This window comes from Corythoichthys intestinalis, chromosome 9, assembly GCF_030265065.1.
Source record: "Corythoichthys intestinalis isolate RoL2023-P3 chromosome 9, ASM3026506v1, whole genome shotgun sequence".
In the NCBI taxonomy this organism is placed as follows: Eukaryota; Metazoa; Chordata; class Actinopteri; order Syngnathiformes; family Syngnathidae; genus Corythoichthys; species Corythoichthys intestinalis.
In genome coordinates this window covers 14920313-14937856 of record NC_080403.1, presented here as the reverse complement: position 1 = coordinate 14937856, position 17544 = coordinate 14920313, and the positions used below count along the sequence as shown (strand labels likewise).

General features: G+C 38.2%; 1 protein-coding gene across 1 annotated transcript; it reads left to right on the top strand.

Moving 5' to 3' along the window:
- The first annotated feature begins 4525 nt into the window (after positions 1–4525).
- Positions 4526–16161, top strand: ccdc174 (coiled-coil domain containing 174). The gene is made up of 11 exons (XM_057844867.1): positions 4526–5133; positions 5265–5372; positions 5450–5550; positions 5625–5683; positions 5754–5904; positions 6000–6095; positions 6163–6293; positions 6372–6466; positions 7656–7800; positions 7872–8009; positions 12548–16161. Exons 1-11 carry the CDS (start codon positions 5092–5094, stop codon positions 13171–13173), a joined length of 1692 nt encoding a protein of 563 aa, XP_057700850.1. The 5' UTR covers positions 4526–5091; the 3' UTR covers positions 13174–16161.
- Positions 16162–17544: the final 1383 nt, after the last annotated feature.

The window sequence follows — 17544 nt, the reverse complement described above, 5'->3', positions numbered from 1 at the left end:
CCAGTGAGCCATACACGGTTTGGTTTTAAAAAACCTACACTTATGAACAAAAAATTTCCCCATAAGCAGAATTACATTTAAAACAAATTCTAAATTTTTATCCTTCAGATAAACACCAAATAAAATTGTTTCTTCCGTCAGGGGTAGATCAATATTCTTAGATTGCAGCCATTCGTTTAATTGACTCCAGAAGGAATTAACAACATTACAGTGAAAAAATATATGACTTAAATTTTCTAATTGTACATCACAAAAAGTAGAGTTATTCGCTTCAAAACCAAATTTCAATCTTAAAAATTCTTTCGTTGGGTAAATTTCATTCAAAATCTTGAATTGGACCTCCTTAGCTTTAGGAGGCACCGGAAATGAAACAATTTTTTCGTATACCTTTAATCTTATCGATCTCAAATAATTTCAAAATATATATCCTCTTAATTGGATTCGGATAATATTCATTTATCAACAATTTCCTGATAACTTTATTATTACATTTACTATCCCAAAAATCCTGCCCCCCAATGTGTAATTTTCTCAGATTCTAAGAGACTCGAGAGTTCTGCATATCCTCCTTCACCATTGTTTTAACTGCCATTGGGATTGCATTCATTAACTTTGTGAATTCTTTTAGACTACACTGTATTTGGTATTTACGGCAAAAATCATGATGAAGCAACCAATTCCCATTTTCATCTAACATGTGAGCAACAGCCCATACACCTTTTGAATGCCATTCCGCTTTAACCCCTGGGTGTTATTTGTCCATTTTTTGGCTTTTTTCGTTTTTTTCTGTGTTTAAAAGGAAAAAAAGCATTTGAAAAAATACACTAGGGAGCTGATATTTCCTGCAGGATACTAAATCATGTAGAAGTTCGAAATGGCACCATCAGGCAATTTCTAACTTACTGCAAACAGGCTGGGAAGATTTGCACTAAACTCTTGTTATTTTGCCATTTTTTGGCTCATTGACTCCCATTATAAATCATGATTTTTAATATGCTGTAAACCTGATGTTTTATAATGCATTTTCCGTGATTATTGATGCAATCGCTTCTTTGGCGAGTCAAAAACATGCAGAAAAATTTTTTTTTGTGTTGACACCCAGAAGTCACTAGATGGAGCCATAGGCCAATACATGAATTTGCTTGCGAAGCTAGCTTTAGATCGGTCAAAAATTAATGCAATAAAGACGGTTGGCTTTACAAAAAAATTGGTGATAATGTTGTCTGAGCTCACTTTCAGTCTATTTGGGCATGCGTATTTGCAATTTTGCACGTTTGCACAAGACAATAAAAAGGTACTTCCCGGAAATGCAAAAAAACAAAAACAAAAAAACACGTGTTTATTGTTGTCGTTTGAATTTCAACTCTTATTGGTTGGGTGTTTGAATTTCTTTACTCTCATTGGTTCTGGGCATTTTGGGAGTCTCTGTTCTCGCGAGGATCACCATTTTGCATTTCTTCCAACACAACTGTGATCGATGGCGGCGAGAAGTATTTCACCGCAGGACACGATTCGAATGGTGTTAGAAAATCCTGATTCCGACGACGACGACCTTTGTTCGGACGCTTCTTTGGAGAGCCCAGAAGACATTGAACAAATTCTTCCGGACTTTCGATGCCGGAGGAGGACGGCTTTGATGACGAGGATTAGGAAATAGTTGACAACATAATGAGATGAAAGCGGGGAGCAGAAGGCGGGGGCACGGACATGACCACGTTGAGGCGCATGACGAAAATGACGGCGATCGAGGTAATGACGAGAGTGAGTAAGCAAATGTTTTGCATATCAAGGTTTGTCTTGTAAAAGCTGATCAAAGATCAAAGCTGTTATTGTTGTGTGCGCTTGTGCTTTGCAGGCCTGTGGCACATACTCCTGCCGCCGGCGCGCACTCAGGTGGCCAATGTGTGAGTTTTTTCACATGCCGGACATTTCGTCATGCAGCGCGTTTGTGCTGTTCACGGAGATCTACCCTCGTTTGTGCTGTTCACGGAGATCTACCCTGAGTGGAACGTGAAGAAAAGCTACAAGCGCCGACTATTTCTTGAGGAACTTGGCAAGGCTCTAATTCGCCCAGAAGTCCTAAAACGGGAACCACCGCCTTCTGCCGAAGGCTTGGTTGAGCAGCGAGCTGGACCCCCGTCCAAGCGCAAACAATGTGGCCTTTGCACAAAGCCGCTTCGAACATAATAATAAATAATAATACATTTTATTTATAACGCACTTTACATTTGAACAACAAATCTCAAAGTGCACATCATGAATTGTGTATATTGTTATTATGTTAACTGTTATATTGTATGTATGTTTTGTAAAATTGTTAACATAAATTCTATCATCAAATCAGTTATTGTCACGTTGTCACAGTCTTGTTCTTAAAAAAAAAAATCTACTGTTACGACTTTTACTTATCCAATGATGTAATTATGTAATATAAAATATTTTAGTTTGATTTATATATAGCCCATATAGCATAGTTAGTTTTACTATTAGGATAATGCTGCTATTATTGTCCATAGGGGGCCAAAACAAAAAAACTATATGTTTAGATAGGTCTGATGCCACTGAACATTGTGAGTGGTTGAAAGTGGAAAAAATATTCAGAAATAACTTAGTTATCACACTTCAAAGGAAAAGCCATTTTTTGGACAAAATCACAAGAGTTGAATGTAAATGAGAAAACTGCAATTGTGTAAAAAGTGGGTGTGCATAAAAAAATTGGTTGTTACGACTTGTGGAGTTATTCAAGCCTCTAACTATGTGATATGGAATATTCAAATTAGACTTTTGTTTTTTATATATATATATATATAGCATAGTTAGTTTTACTATTAGGATAATGCTGCTATTATTGTCCATAGGGGGCATTAAAAAATAAAAAAAATTAAAAAACTATATATGTGTAGATAGGTCTGATGCCACTGAACATTTTGAGTGGTTGAAAGTGAAAAAATATGCAGAAATGACTTAGTTATCACACTTCAAAGGAAAAGCCATTTTTTGGACAAAATCACAAGAGTTTAGTGTAAATGAGAAAACTGCAAATGTGTAAAAACTGGGCATGCATAAAAAAATCGGTTGTTATGACTTAACGACTTATTCAAGCCTCTAACTATGTGATATGGAATATTCAAATTAGACTTTTGTTTTTTATATATATACAGCATAGTTAGTTTTGCTATTCGGATAATGCTGCTATTATTGTCCATAGGGGGCATTGAAAAATAAAAAAAATAAAAAACTATATATGTGTAGATAGGTCTGATGCCACTGAAGATTTTGAGTGGTTGAAAGTGAAAAAATATTCAGAAATGACTTAGTTATCACACTTCAAAGGAAAAGCCATTTTTTGGACAAAATCACAAGAGTTTAGTGTAAATGAGAAAACTGCAAATGTGTAAAAACTGGGCATGCATAAAAAAATCGGTTGTTATGACTTAACGACTTATTCAAGCCTCTAACTATGTGATATGGAATATTCAAATTAGACTTTTGTTTTTTATATATATATATACAGCATAGTTAGTTTTGCTATTCGGATAATGCTGCTATTATTGTCCATAGGGGGCATTGAAAAATAAAAAAAATTAAAAACTATATGTGTAGATAGGTCTGATGCCACTGAAGATTTTGAGTGGTTGAAAGTGAAAAAATATTCAGAAATGACTTAGTTATCACACTTCAAAGGAAAAGCCATTTTTTGGACAAAATCACAAGAGTTTAGTGTAAATGAGAAAACTGCAAATGTGTAAAAACTGGGCATGCATAAAAAAATCGGTTGTTATGACTTAACGACTTATTCAAGCCTCTAACTATGTGATATGGAATATTCAAATTAGACTTTTTTTTTTTTTTATATATACAGCATAGTTAGTTTTGCTATTCAGTTAATGCTGCTATTATTGTCCATAGGGGGCATTGAAAAAAATAAAAAAATAAAAAACCTTATATGTGTAGATAGGTCTGATGCCACTGAACATTTTGAGTGGTTGAAAGTGAAAAAATATTCAGAAATGACTTAGTTATCACACTTCAAAGGAAAAGCCATTTTTTGGACAAAATCACAAGAGTTTAGTGTAAATGAGAAAACTGCAAATGTGTAAAAACTGGGCATGCATAAAAAAATCGGTTGTTATGACTTAACGACTTATTCAAGCCTCTAACTATGTGATATGGAATATTCAAATTAGACTTTTGTTTTTTATATATATACAGCATAGTTAGTTTTGCTATTCGGATAATGCTGCTATTATTGTCCATAGGGGGCATTGAAAAATTAAAAAAAATTAAAAACTATATATGTGTAGATAGGTCTGACGCCACTGAACATTTTGAGTGGCTGAAAGTGAAAAAATATTCAGAAATGACTTAGTTATCACACTTCAAAGGAAAAGCCATTTTTTGGACAAAATCACAAGAATTTAGTCAAGATAAAATAACGCCCAAGGGTTAAAAACTGATTCCAAACCATTTTGACTTGAAGGGCTAGCAGCGAACGTCTCCTAGTCAAATCTTTGTTAGACATTTGTGGCCTCAAAAAATTGGTGATGCGCTTCAGTATGGCCGCCAGTTGGCAGTATTGTAACATTTTCAACTAGAAAAATCGTAGAAGAAGGTGTTTTTTTGTTTGTTTTGTTCATAGATATCATATCTCTCTAGAAGTGTTTTGCGTGCTGTAAACCAACGTGGACGAGCGTCGTCGCATGTCGGCAATTTTGCGTCGGGTCCGCTAAATATAATATGGTCAGTGAGGCGTTTATTCTTAAATAACTCAAGTAAGACATAAATTGCTCAATTTTCCACTTATTGTCAGACATGTAGTAAAAACAATCGGATCGTATCAACGTTGATATAGCCTGTTATGAACAAGGCCCTGATTTGAGCCAAGATTTCATCGGGTTAAGAATATTTTCGTGGGGAAAAAAATAACTCGCGTTAGCTACAAAAGACCCCCGACGCAAGGTGGCCGCCAGTTAACTGCGCCGCCGACTCAGCCTACAAACATCTATCCTTATGCATGGGATATCTATAGATGTGTTCATTTTACAGTCTTGCAACAAATGACTCCCAATTTAATGGAGAATATATTCTAGAATGGACAAAAGGAAGAGACCTTTTGATGTGACTGCCTCTTCGGTAAGTTGTGTTTGCATTTTATCGGCGTAGTGTGACATGAACGCTGCGGGAAACCCAGCTAAGCTTAGTAAACATGCTACTTTGCTAGCACTGTTATTAGTTGGTTCTTGAGCACCTCATATGTTTTATAGTTGGTGGATCTTAAAGCTGAGCTCTACAGAAAGCAGGAACAATTCAAACAGCAGAGACTTGGACAGGAAAATACTAGTACTGGACATAAACCTAAGCCCAAAGTTAAGGTAGAGCAAACATTCTTTAGAATTTCTGTGTTTTAAATACCTGTCAATTCAAGTTACTTTCGAATCCCCTTGGGCAGAAACCAAATGTCTTTGTCAAGCAAAACACTGGCGTTTCGGCAAGAGCTGAGAAAGATGCAGAGCAGTTGGCTGAGGAGCAGAAGAACCTGGAGACGTCGAGGTGTCTACTCTAGCTTTACTAATAAAATAAACCCGTCATTCCTGTAATTGTTTGTTTTTTTCTCTCCTTCTCAGGAACAAGCTAGAGGAAAAAGCCAAACTCTATGAGCAGATGACAAAGGGAAACTTCCCAGGTTGGTTATGACTGACTATATACGACCCAAAATGGGGCTTTCCTTCAAATTGTATTTATCTTTTTGTCAGATGAGGAAACGGAGGGATTGTACCTGGTAGATTTTGCTCAAAAAATTATTGACAAAAGAAAAGATATACGTGAACAAAAGGATGCTGACAGTGAGGAGGAGGAAATTGCCAGTTTATCTCCTATTCCTCCTCAGAACCCAGATGAAGAATGGTAAAGTGTAATTTTGTTTGCGTATAATTTGTATGTTTATTTTGCTGATTAGGCAAGTTCTCAAATATAATCCGGCATATCTTGTTTTGTTTTAGGGTGGACTTTGTGGATGCTCTAGGACGGTCTCGAAGGTGCATGAAGAAAGACTTGCCAGATTTTGTGAAAATGGACTTAGGCTTCAAAGGAAATAGGTAATCACATAGTCGTTTATTTTTTAGGTAGTGAATGGGGTTTTGAGCATGTCTTTGACCCATGTAGACAAGTCTCTGCTGACTTGCTGTCAGAGGACATGCGCAGAGAGCTACAGAGACAAGAGTGGGAGCGAGAAGAAGAAGAAGCCATGAAGAAACCCGTTGGACCAGTACATTATGAGAATATCAGAGCTCAAGGTTTGCTCTTGATAGGGGCTTCACTGAATGGAAATGAACAAGTTTGCTTCAGTTTGACATTTTCGTGTCATTTCACAGAGGCTCGGGAGCTTGGTGTGGGCTACTTTGCTTTTTCTCATGACGAGGAGGACCGCAGAAAGCAGAGAGAGACTTTAGACATGCTCAGGGACCAGGTGAGCTGCTCATGGCAGCTGTGTGCATTTCATTACTTCTTATTTTTTATTTCGTGTACTTCTGTAAAACTCGGAAGTTGGGGGAGAAAATAAATGGGCAAACCTTTGGTGACGGCACCAATGGCCTTACGGCTTGTATTTGTTTCCCACCGCTCACTGTTTAGGGCGTGGCCATGACAATATGCAGGTCTAAGGATGTCCCGTTCGCATATTTTTGCACCCGAATCCGAGTCAGCTGATTTTGAGATTCTGTTAAGTGTCGATACAGAGTCCAGATCTGATGCAGGAAAAAATTAAATAAATATATAAATGTATTTTAACAATAGTTCCAAATATGTTACAGTACTGTACTGTTTACAGTAGTTCCTCTTTGGCTTTTTATAAAAGTATAAAACGTATGTATTTTTGTTTCTTTTGGCAATGCCATTGTATTTCACGATTATTTTGTTACTTTTTAACCCTTAAAAACATTCTTTAAAAAAATTAACATGATCCTTTTCACCCGGTTCCGATCCTCTGAAAAATGGCCCGATAGGCCCGATTTTCCTATGACTTGATTGTAACGGGGACATCCCAATTCAAGTCACGTACACTTGTCATTAAGCAGTTATTTCGCCATATTGACCAAAGTTTTGTACCATAAACCAGTTTAGTTTGAAAGTGAAATCAAACATTTTAAAATGGATGGTCCATGTAAATGGCTGGTTTGAAGCCAGCCTGCATTTTCCAACAACAGAGTTTGCCCTTTAATGAAACTAAAGGCCTCTGCGCCTTTCTGTTTTTGTTTGAGAGGCTATTATACATCGGCTCTGACACATTTACTTTTGTTTTAAGGTATCAATGTTGAAATAAACAGTTGATGCAATTCTGCTACTCACTCCAAGCTCCGAGAATCTCTTGTGCTTCATAATTTGGAGTAGTATAAGGTTTTAAATCATATTTTGGACATTTTTGTACCGCCACCCCCCCCCCCCCCCCCCCACACACACACACAGAACACATTTTACAAAATATTATTTAAACTCCTTGTCTGCCATTGATGGCAATAGACATTCAATTCATTTGAACTAGGAGGTCGGCAATAAATGATAATGCTTCAGTGCCATTGACCGCTATCGATATTGGAAATGAAAATGCGAGTTATAAAGCAACTATGAATCTGACTGAAGATGACTGCCCCTTTTTTTAGACGACCGACCAAAGGAGCAAGAGGGAGCGACTGAAAGAGAAGAAGAAGGCCATCCTGCAGGCTCGGCTGGCTAAAATAAAGCAGAGGAAGTTGAAGGCCAAGGGAGGTGTTGCAGAGGACGAGCAACTCGAAGAGTCCAACGAAGGTTTAAATCCAATGTGTAATTCTGGTTTATTTGATAAAGTATTTACTTTTGTGATTATGGTCACATTTTAGAGGACACGATGGCGCCCTCGCCTCCACCTGAGGATCCACCAGAGGTCAGTAGAGTGAAGAAGGTGGAAGTGGAGATTCAGGAAAGAAGGGATACCAAACCTGGAGTCCCTCATGTCCGAGAGTGGGACAGAGGCAAAGGTACGTTGGTTTATTGTTCTCGTTGCGTTGCAGAAACAATTCAGCCTCCAGCTGTCAACATTATCAAGTTTCTTTAGTTGAATAGCTGACTAATGGGGTAACTGCTCTGAAAATAAATTATAATGTGTAATATAACAGTGTGACGGAGTAGCCTAGACAAGACTAGAGTGACTAGAAAAAAAAAATTCATTGCTTTCACTCAAAAAACTTAAATCTTACAAAAAAAACATATTTCTTACCTAAAAATCAGGCATGAAAATCTCTCACCTTTCGGCGAAATTCGCCGTTTTGAAGTCAAAAAGGATGACCTACGTGAATCGTGTAGATCCGAGGTGAAAAAATTTTAAGGGGGGGGGGGTCGTTTGTAGGCATGTGCCAGTTACCTTCACGGATTACCATGCTATGAGAACGTCGCGGTTACAAAACCACTAAAATTTTCCGTCATACAGTAGTACGTATTCGTTATTTTTCATGTGTCGAAAATGCAGCCAGAATTAGCTTGGCGCCGCAGCGCTTACCCCTTCCCCTGTTTGATGCTGCGTGTGTCAGTGACGCTATTCCAGCAAACCCAAAAACAAGCACTCCAAACGCAAGGCGTAAATTCTTCAATTTATTGATCTCTCAAATCGTGGTAACTGAAATATACCAAATGAATACATTTAAAATGTTGTACACTCGTATTTTTCCACATGTGAGTAGCTTCAACAGTTTAGCTTCATGAAAAAGTTCGTCAAAAACAAAACACACATTTTCCTTTCAAATTCAATACACAAAGTTACTAAAAACTTACAAAGACGAATGATAGGCAAGGCTTAGCTACGACACCAACTTCATTGAGGTTAATCACAGCCGCTGAGAGAGAAACAAGTTTGTATGCGGGGAGGAAAAAAAAAAGAGCGTCAAAGATCGCTAATTGCGACAGATGATCTTGTACTAAGCACAAATTCACATTCGCTGGAGGTGGTCACTCCCAATTGTTTTTAGATGAATGCATTTGCCAGCATATTGAATTTAGTGAGTAATGGTTTTCGTTTTCATATTTTGTGGTATGACAAAGTTACTGCCGTTCGTTGCAGCTTGCGTTGAACACTGCCGGAGCGTCCGGTGAAAAAATAGCTCCCGTTAAGGTAGCGTCAAGCTTGTGTATTTAACGGTAATATAAAAGCAGTGTTGTCAATAACGCGGTATCGTAATGCGTAACTAATCTGATTACTTTCTTTCAGTAAAGAACAATCTAACGCGTTCATTTTTCTAAATCAGCAATCTGAGTAAAATTACTTTCCTTGATGTCTGTGCGTTACTATTTTGTTATTGCCCCATAATGTGTGTGTAGAATGAAGAATACTGTAGTCATGGGAGTGACATCACATGTCACATTTTTTAATCGGGGATGGAACAAAAAGGGTCACGTGTATTACCATGATGCGTGAGCGCTGGGAGTTTGCGGCCAAAACAACATAGCCTTGTTACCTCGCCAGGATGCAATGAAATAGGCAGGAGATATACTACAAACGGCTGCATTTGCACACTGGAAACAAAGCCATTACTTCACATTTTTGTCCAGTAAAGATAACAAAAATATCTCCGTGCGCTGCAAACTTTGCGCTGGCTCAAAAAGACTGTCCACCGCTATAAGCATCCAATTCAAGCACCACTTGGAATTACAGCACAACAGGTAACACGACAGCCAGGACTTTTTGATACTGCTCGTGCTCAATCCTCGGTTCAAGCTCAGTTGTTGTTGAGGGTTTTGAAAGCTTAGGTTTAAAGAAATTCTAAATATCCATCTTGCCTCCTCAGCTGTAGTTTTGGCTAAGCAATGCAAACGGCTGTCTCTAAGGTTCTATAGTCACATGATCTGTTCGAAAAATAATTTGGACCCATTATGAAATACTTTGAAGGATTCCTGTTCATTTTATTCATTTGTGTTGTTTGTTTTATTGCTCTAAAACTTTTATAGACAACATTTTAAGGGCCATATTCAATGGTCTTTATTTTAAAGGGGAAGTTCAGAATTTTTTACATTAGGCTTAATCTTTGAGTTAGCCGGGGTTTAATTAGTCGTTGGAAATGATTTGAACAAATTCTGTGCAGTTTGACAGTTATTTGTTAGTTTCAGGGCTCCGGAGTGGCTAAGCTAGCGCGAGTCAATGGTGGTTGAAATCAACTCCTTCAACTAATTAAACCCCCGTTAACTCGAATATTAAGCCTTATGTGAAAAATTAAAATGGTCAAATTCGCCACATGTAGGACGTTTTGCCGACGGCGGACATTTTGGCAGAACGCCGGAACATATTTCCTCCACACCTTTCTCACCTTTTTAACCCCTGACCCATTTTCATGCCTGAAAAATGTAATTACGCTTGATAACACACATCACTTGAAAGCTATGTGTTTTTCCCACGTGTTGCAATTGAATTTCCATTTGTGTCAAGCTATTTTTAGGTTCTATTTAAGTTTTAAGTTAGTCTAAACCAGGGGTGTCCAAACTTTTTGCAAAGGGGGCCAGATTTGGTGTGATAAAAATGCGGGGGGCCGACCTTGGCTGACGTCCTGTACGTAGAACAATATATTTAAGCAAATTTTAGCAAGCCATTCAGTGTGTCACATTTGCTTTATTATTATTTTTTAATTAATAACTTCAACAATCTCGCAACTAGCCTTTGTGGCGTTCTCTTTTGACTCTCGGGCTATAGCGTAATACTGCTGCTGTGAAATTAAACTAGCTTCAAGTTGCTTCAATTTTTCACCGCGTATCTTCCCTGTAATCTTGTCATACATGTCAGCGTGTCTTGTTTGGTAATATCGCCTCACATTGAACTCTTTAAAAACAGCGAATGTCTTTTTGCAAATGAGGCAGACACAGTTGTTGCGTATTTTAGTGAAGAAATAGTCCAATTTCCACCTATCCTTGAAGCGTCGGCCGTCTCTGGCAACTTTCTTTTTTGTTGTTGATTATTGCCATTTTAGAAAATTGAAAGTTATGGAACACACGGGGTAATGTTGCTTAGACCACTGCTGCCTTTTAGTGGGTAAATGATGAGCAGCATTTAGTGTGTAAGCTACTTCATATTCTGGTAGCAGTACTGTTGACCAATTTATTAAGTCTGTGTGCGGGCCAGACGTTATTGATTTTATGACAGAGGCTGGGGGCCGGATGAAACTTGACCACGGGCCGCATTTGGCCCCCGGGCCGGACTTTGGACATGTCTGGTCTAAACTATAAGTACTGATAGGATTTCGAGTTTTTGCAGTGTTCAAAATAAATGTATAATACCTGCTGTATTGGAGCACATTAGGGAGCAGCGCTACTTGGTGTTTTATTCAGCAATGACTACTTAGCTAAAACTGACAGTTAGCTTTATTATGTTTTAATTTTACACTCTCATCACTCTACAGCGCTGTGTTTTTACAGATTAAATAAAGCCTGTATGTAAGACACGTTAGCCACGCATCGACAGTGGTCATAATCAATAGAAACCTAGCCTTCCGAAGGGCTAACGTTACGTGAGCGAGTGACAGTAACGTTATATTTATTAGCGCCGGGAAGTCTACTGCTTAAAGATGGCGGCTGTTTACTAACACTGCCCAGACGCGGCCGAGTCTGTCATTTCGCATCTAGTTCTAAATGCATGCGATATCTATGAGACGCATCGGACACTACCTGCTAGCACACTAGCATCATGCGGGCGTAGTTTTTAGCAACGTTGGCGTAGTTTATAGCGGCTGTCGGCTGCAGTAAGGTTGTTTTTTTTTTTTTATTGCTTTTTCCTCTACGCACGTGACGTCAGCGCGTTGTCCTGCGTTAAAAGTAGTCCGGGCAAAACGTGATGCTTAGAGCTGGCAAAATTAAACGATTCCTCGAGGTGAATAAAATTACTCGGATCAGTTTTTAAACTCGAGTTACTCAAGTTGCTGGAGTATTTGTTTCAGCTCTAATCGTTTATTATTGATTTAATCGATTAGTTGTTGCAGCCTTACCCGTGTTACATGCTAATTGTAATTGTCCAGGATATTTCAATTAAAAGCTGCAACAAAGAGTCATCATCTCAACTCACATAGAGCGGTTTGTCGCGAATTTGTTCCATTTCTTTGTCATAAATATCGCTATTTTGGCACTTTCTATCACCGATAAAAGACCTCTAATGCCTGTGTTTCACTGCTCCAATGAAGTGATGAGTTCTGCACACTCCAAAAATGTGGTCAACAGGTGTGTTTCTTGGGGTTTGCCATGTATTATGCAGGAGCAGTTCACCTAGACCAAAATTCCAGAACAAAAATGAACGTTCCTTTCAAAGGGGATATTCATTTAGCCATACATATTCTTATTGTCTCAAACACAATTTGCTCAATCGCAGTCAACATCAGATGTGCAGTTTCAACCACTCCCATGCCTCCACTGTAAATAGTATCCTGCTGGTTGGCAATTAAATAACAATTTACAATCAGAAACATCCATAAAAAAGTTATTAGAGTTTATGCTCTTGACAGTTCAACTCATATGCCTTTTTGACTTATTTTTGTTTCTTAAATTCAAGAATCCATGTTTAGTGAGTGGAAAAGTCGGCGCCAATCAGAGCGGGATTCCGAGTTTGCGCCTCCCTCCACATACTTTACTGACACAAGAAGCCAGAGAGCAGCAAAGATGCCAGTACCTGAGAAGAAAAGTCCACAAATGGCTTTCAAACAGACGCAAGTCCCATTTGGGAGCACGGAGATCCAGCATGATGAGCCATCTCCTCCCCCTGCAGCTGCTCCTGCACCTCAACCGCCACCACAAAATCCTCCAGCACAAACACATCAACCACCGCCCTGTCGCCCGCCGGCCCCCCCCGCCAACCTCCGATACCCCTTTCCTCCATTTTTCCCTTCATTTGCGCCTCCACGTTTTATTAGCCCACCGTACCCATTTCCACACTTCCCCCCACATTACCAAAACCAATATCCCCCTCAGTGTCCACCTTCAATGCCAGGTCAATTCCAGCCACAGGTGCCCCCCCAATCCACTGAGTCCAACCAGCCCCACTTACCACCAAAACCCGCAGAGCCAAGCCAACCTCAGGCACCCACAGAACCAGTGGAACCTGTTCAGGCTCAGCAGCTACCTCAAGATCCCCCCCAAAGTCTGGACGACATGCTGTCCTTCTACAGGCATGCCACCTGATACCTGTGTGGTGAAAAAGGGGCACAAATGTTTTTAGTGATTTAACTATTACAATATGAGACACATGAGGTGCAGCGGTATCTCTAAAAATATTTTCACTTAATTATCCCCTGCTGAAAGTATCAGTAACAATAGGCAACAACATTGTGAATTATTAAAACAGATCTTTAATCAAGAATGAGCATTGTCCTCATTATAAAGGCATGTTTTCGTTCTGAGGATAAAAGTGGATTTCTAAGGTTTGGTGTTCTAATCCTGAGTTAGCAGTGAATCTCTTTATGCTTCCTCTCAAATTAAACCCTCTTCTGTGTACCGTTAGACTCGAAATTGTCAGTAGATGAGTGTTTGTCGCCTACAACCTTTGTGGGGGAAAAAAAATACACTGCTAGGTTGTTTGCAACAAGTGTGTCCGAGTCGTCGTATGACTATTAAACCAATAACCACTAGATGCTGCTGTAATCAAAAAATGTTTTACTGTATTTCGGTGCTTTCAGATGGAAGCTTCTTAAGTACTGGGAACCAATCAAACGCACACATAATTTGAGACAAATTATGAAACATGTAAATGTTTACCTAATGTTTGTCTCTTTACTGGAGAATGGCAGACTGGTGGTTGTAATGGCACCGTAAACATCAGGTTTCCCAACCCTTCATAAATATATTGGTTTAAAAAAAAAAAAAAAAAACCATGAAGAAACAAAAAACATGGAATACATTTTGTTATACATTTGTGGCCTACATGAAAAAAAATGTGATGTGTACAAATGTGGACGCCAAATATTTATAAAATATATTATTTTGAAATAGATTTTTTTAATGAATAAATTAGGCATTAATAAAATGTTAATTAAAGAATAATAAACAAATACACTCCGGTTATGAATCCAATTACGCGTTCATATTTTCTTTGAATTTTATGCTACTTAACTCGTCTGCAATTGACAACAATTGAGTCAAATTCAGCCAATGAGTTAAATGATTGCCGTATAAAGGGTTAAAGGTGACCTTGCAATGAATTCCACCTTTTTTCCCCCCACTCTTGCAAAAGATCAAGTACCCACCTGCCCACTTTATCCTTCTGACACATCCACTCACTAAGGCCCAATCGTAGCAAGAAATTTAAATGTTAATGTTAGATAAATGCTGTTTGCAGAAGCATGTAAAAGTGACCAACTAAAATACCTTGAAAACAGACATTTTCATTTCAAATAGGCTTGCAAATCTGATAAAATGGCATCAAAGTTTATTAAAGATAATGTGAAATAATTAACAACTCAAGGTCACCTTTAAGGTTGGTTCCTCCTGAATGACTGCACAGCAATTTCAGGTAGTTGCTTGTGTACACTAAAACAATGTAAGACCTTGATTTAGTATTATTTCACCATATATACACCCTCTAGTTGGCAGAGTGTACTTTAAGTGATAAAACATGGTATAAAATGAAGGAAACATTTTATGAGCCTTATTTTCCAGATATGTGCACACATTTGGCCATTTTAAGACCTCAGATTTTGTCTATTTTGCTATGTTTATGATGACTGGATGATTTCTGATAAGGACACCATGTAATATGTTGTGCGTAGTAGGTGTGGCTCTACAGTGAATTATAGTAGTAGCTCCTCAATTTATTCTTTGATTGTCCCGAAAAAGAAAAATGCCTTTTTACAACTTCATCCAGGACCAGCACACAACAGAAATGGCAACCACTACACTTTCACCCATAAATGTACTGATGCAGAGGTGAGATTCGGTCAGCCTCACGCTTAAGTGGTACCTTGCTGACTGGCCACTATTGTGCAATGAATGGCTTTACATTGGAACAGATGTCATGGTGACGGATCCCCTCCCCACCCAGCCTCTCATATAGTGCCACCACTGAGAAATGATGTCGGTGTGTGGATGTGTCACTTTAATTTGACCAAGACTTCCTGCTGTTTTCATAATGGAAAAATAATAATAAAAAACTGACTGTCAGCACACGCTTACGTCTTGAGGTGCAATGTCCATTGGTTGTTAATTTAATCATGTTTTAGCAGCACAGTGCGAGTTGCACCTGGCTATCATATCACATGAGTATGACTTTTTTAAGGTCTCTCAAAGGATACTTGGACGGACCTGATTTGCAAACTATAGGTTTTCTTCAGGAGACCATCCCTCAGTATCCCAGAGCGCTTTTGTAAATGTGTTTGTTGCCTCAATATGCTTGATTTAACCAGTTGAGTCTTAATGACCTATTATCCCTAATGGAACTCTCTGTATACCCTCCACTTGTTTTTATGTTCATGGCTTGCAATTCATGGAGGAATCCTAAATTGTTCCAAAAAGCTCATAATGTATTTTTGTCTTCAATTGGTTGCTTTGTAAAATTGCGTTCGTTTTTCGGGTTGACACACTCGTCCGTGTTGCTCAGGTAATTTGCCCGAGGTTAACAATTTATACCTTTGATTTCCCCTTTCTCTTTGTTAAGTTCACTTCTTGGTCGGGCCATTAACATGCAGCCTCGTAAAAGTGCCCTCAGGCTTAATTAAAAATCCCCTGCCATTGAAGGCCTTGTTTGAGCTTGAACCATGACCAAAGTGTCCTTAAAACCAGTCAAACAACACGTTTTTAACAGTTTCTGCATGATGACCCATGTGCGTTAACGTCCCACAGTGACATTTAACATTGACACCTTTTTTTGCCCCTGCATAACATCATACTAGTTGATGACCATTTATCATAGGCAGAGTTTGACTTTTGGGGCAGGGTGGGCACAACATGTTGATGACCCCGAAACGCAGTGTCAGCAATAAAATTAACAAGAATATTTAGAATAATAAGTTGACAATGAGCGCTTTTTGTTTCCCATCATTCTTGAGGGGAATTCTAAATTTTTGCTTAGGCAATAGTTTTCGCCAAGATCGTCATCCAGTGAATATGGTACACCTGCCGGTGTCGTGCCAATGTAGTTACCACATTCAAAAATTGTATTCCCTGGGCAGAGCCGTATGGAGGTAGATTTGTGTATTATTCAATCAAAAAAAAGTTGCTTCGATCAAAATATATATTTTCAACCCCAAAAAGTCGCTTGAAAAAAAAAATGTTTGAATGCAAAAATAAATTTGAAATTCAAAAAACTAAAGAAAAATGCACGTGAAAGCTATTTTTCTTTGATTTTTTTATTTTTATTTTATTTTATTATTTTTTTTTTTTTTTTTGATTGAAGCAACTTTTTTTTGATTGAAGTAATGTTGATTTGTGTTTGGGCCACATTTTGGCTAGGACATTTTTGTCTTTATTATTCAATAAAAAAATAAGTTGCTTCAAAAGATATGTATTCTAAAAGAAAAATTTCAATCAAAATAAGAAAATGTTCAATCACAGAAAAAGTTTTTGAATGCGAAAAAATATTTGAGATTGAAAAATTTGCATTTGAAAACTTCATTTTTCACTGAAAAAGTTTTCTTTGATTGAAGCAATCCTTTTTGTGTTTGGGCCATATTATGGGTAGGACATTTGTGTCAAAATCATTCAATCCCCCCAAAAAGTTGCTTCAATCAAAATAACTATTTTCAAAGAAAAAAATCATTTGAAAAATAAAATTGCCATCCTCTATTTTTTTTTTAACTATATGCAAAGCAAATGACCATCTAAGTTGCTAGTCACATGATCTGTTCGAAAAATAATTTTGACCCATCATAAAAATATTTTTTTTTGTTCATTTCATTCATTTTTGTTGCAGTTTTATTGCTTTACAAATTTTATATATATTGGAAAGTCAATTACATGCAATGATACTTTACTGCCACCGGGGGGGCCTGGCCCCCTGGCCCCCCTTAAAATCCGAATATGCATTTATAAATCATATCTCATGAGTTGCTGAATTAAATTGTTTTCAAGTGGCTTGGAAGGAGTATTGGCCAAGTGGAATAGGAAAAAAATGAAACCTGGGGAGGAGTTTAGGAATGTGCCTTGTTCAAAATGGCAGACTTATATGGATTCACAAGGTAAAATAAATTGGGTTATTCTTTCGAGCGAAGACTAGGTTGCCAAAAGTCTATATCAGCCGCCGTCTTTCAATTTCGGTGGTACTGCAAATGCATGGCAGTTGAATGAACTAGTGTCCACATACTTGTGTGTTGACAATGGAATGTGAAGGTTGTGACTGTGAGGAATCAGAAAGCGGCGACAGCTCTCAACTTCAAAATGACACTGACAATGGTCAAATCAATAGGAATGATGAAACAAACAAGGTTTGGGTATGAACCGATAAAGTTGTCAAGCCCAGAACCGTCAACATGAGTGGGCCATAAGGGCCGTGCATTTCCCCAAAAAGGATTGTGCCCCCCTACTCAAAGCAGAGAACTATCTCATTTTTGGTCTGGGAAGGAA

Bases quoted from the DNA above. Each gene is read 5' to 3' on its own strand.
- ccdc174 (XM_057844867.1), top strand. From the start codon at position 5,092: ATGGACAAAAGGAAGAGACCTTTTGATGTGACTGCCTCTTCG. The intron at 5,373-5,449 runs GTAGAGCAAACA...CCCCTTGGGCAG, and splicing joins AACCTAAGCCCAAAGTTAAG to AAACCAAATGTCTTTGTCAA. The intron at 8,010-12,547 runs GTACGTTGGTTT...CTTAAATTCAAG, and splicing joins AGAGTGGGACAGAGGCAAAG to AATCCATGTTTAGTGAGTGG.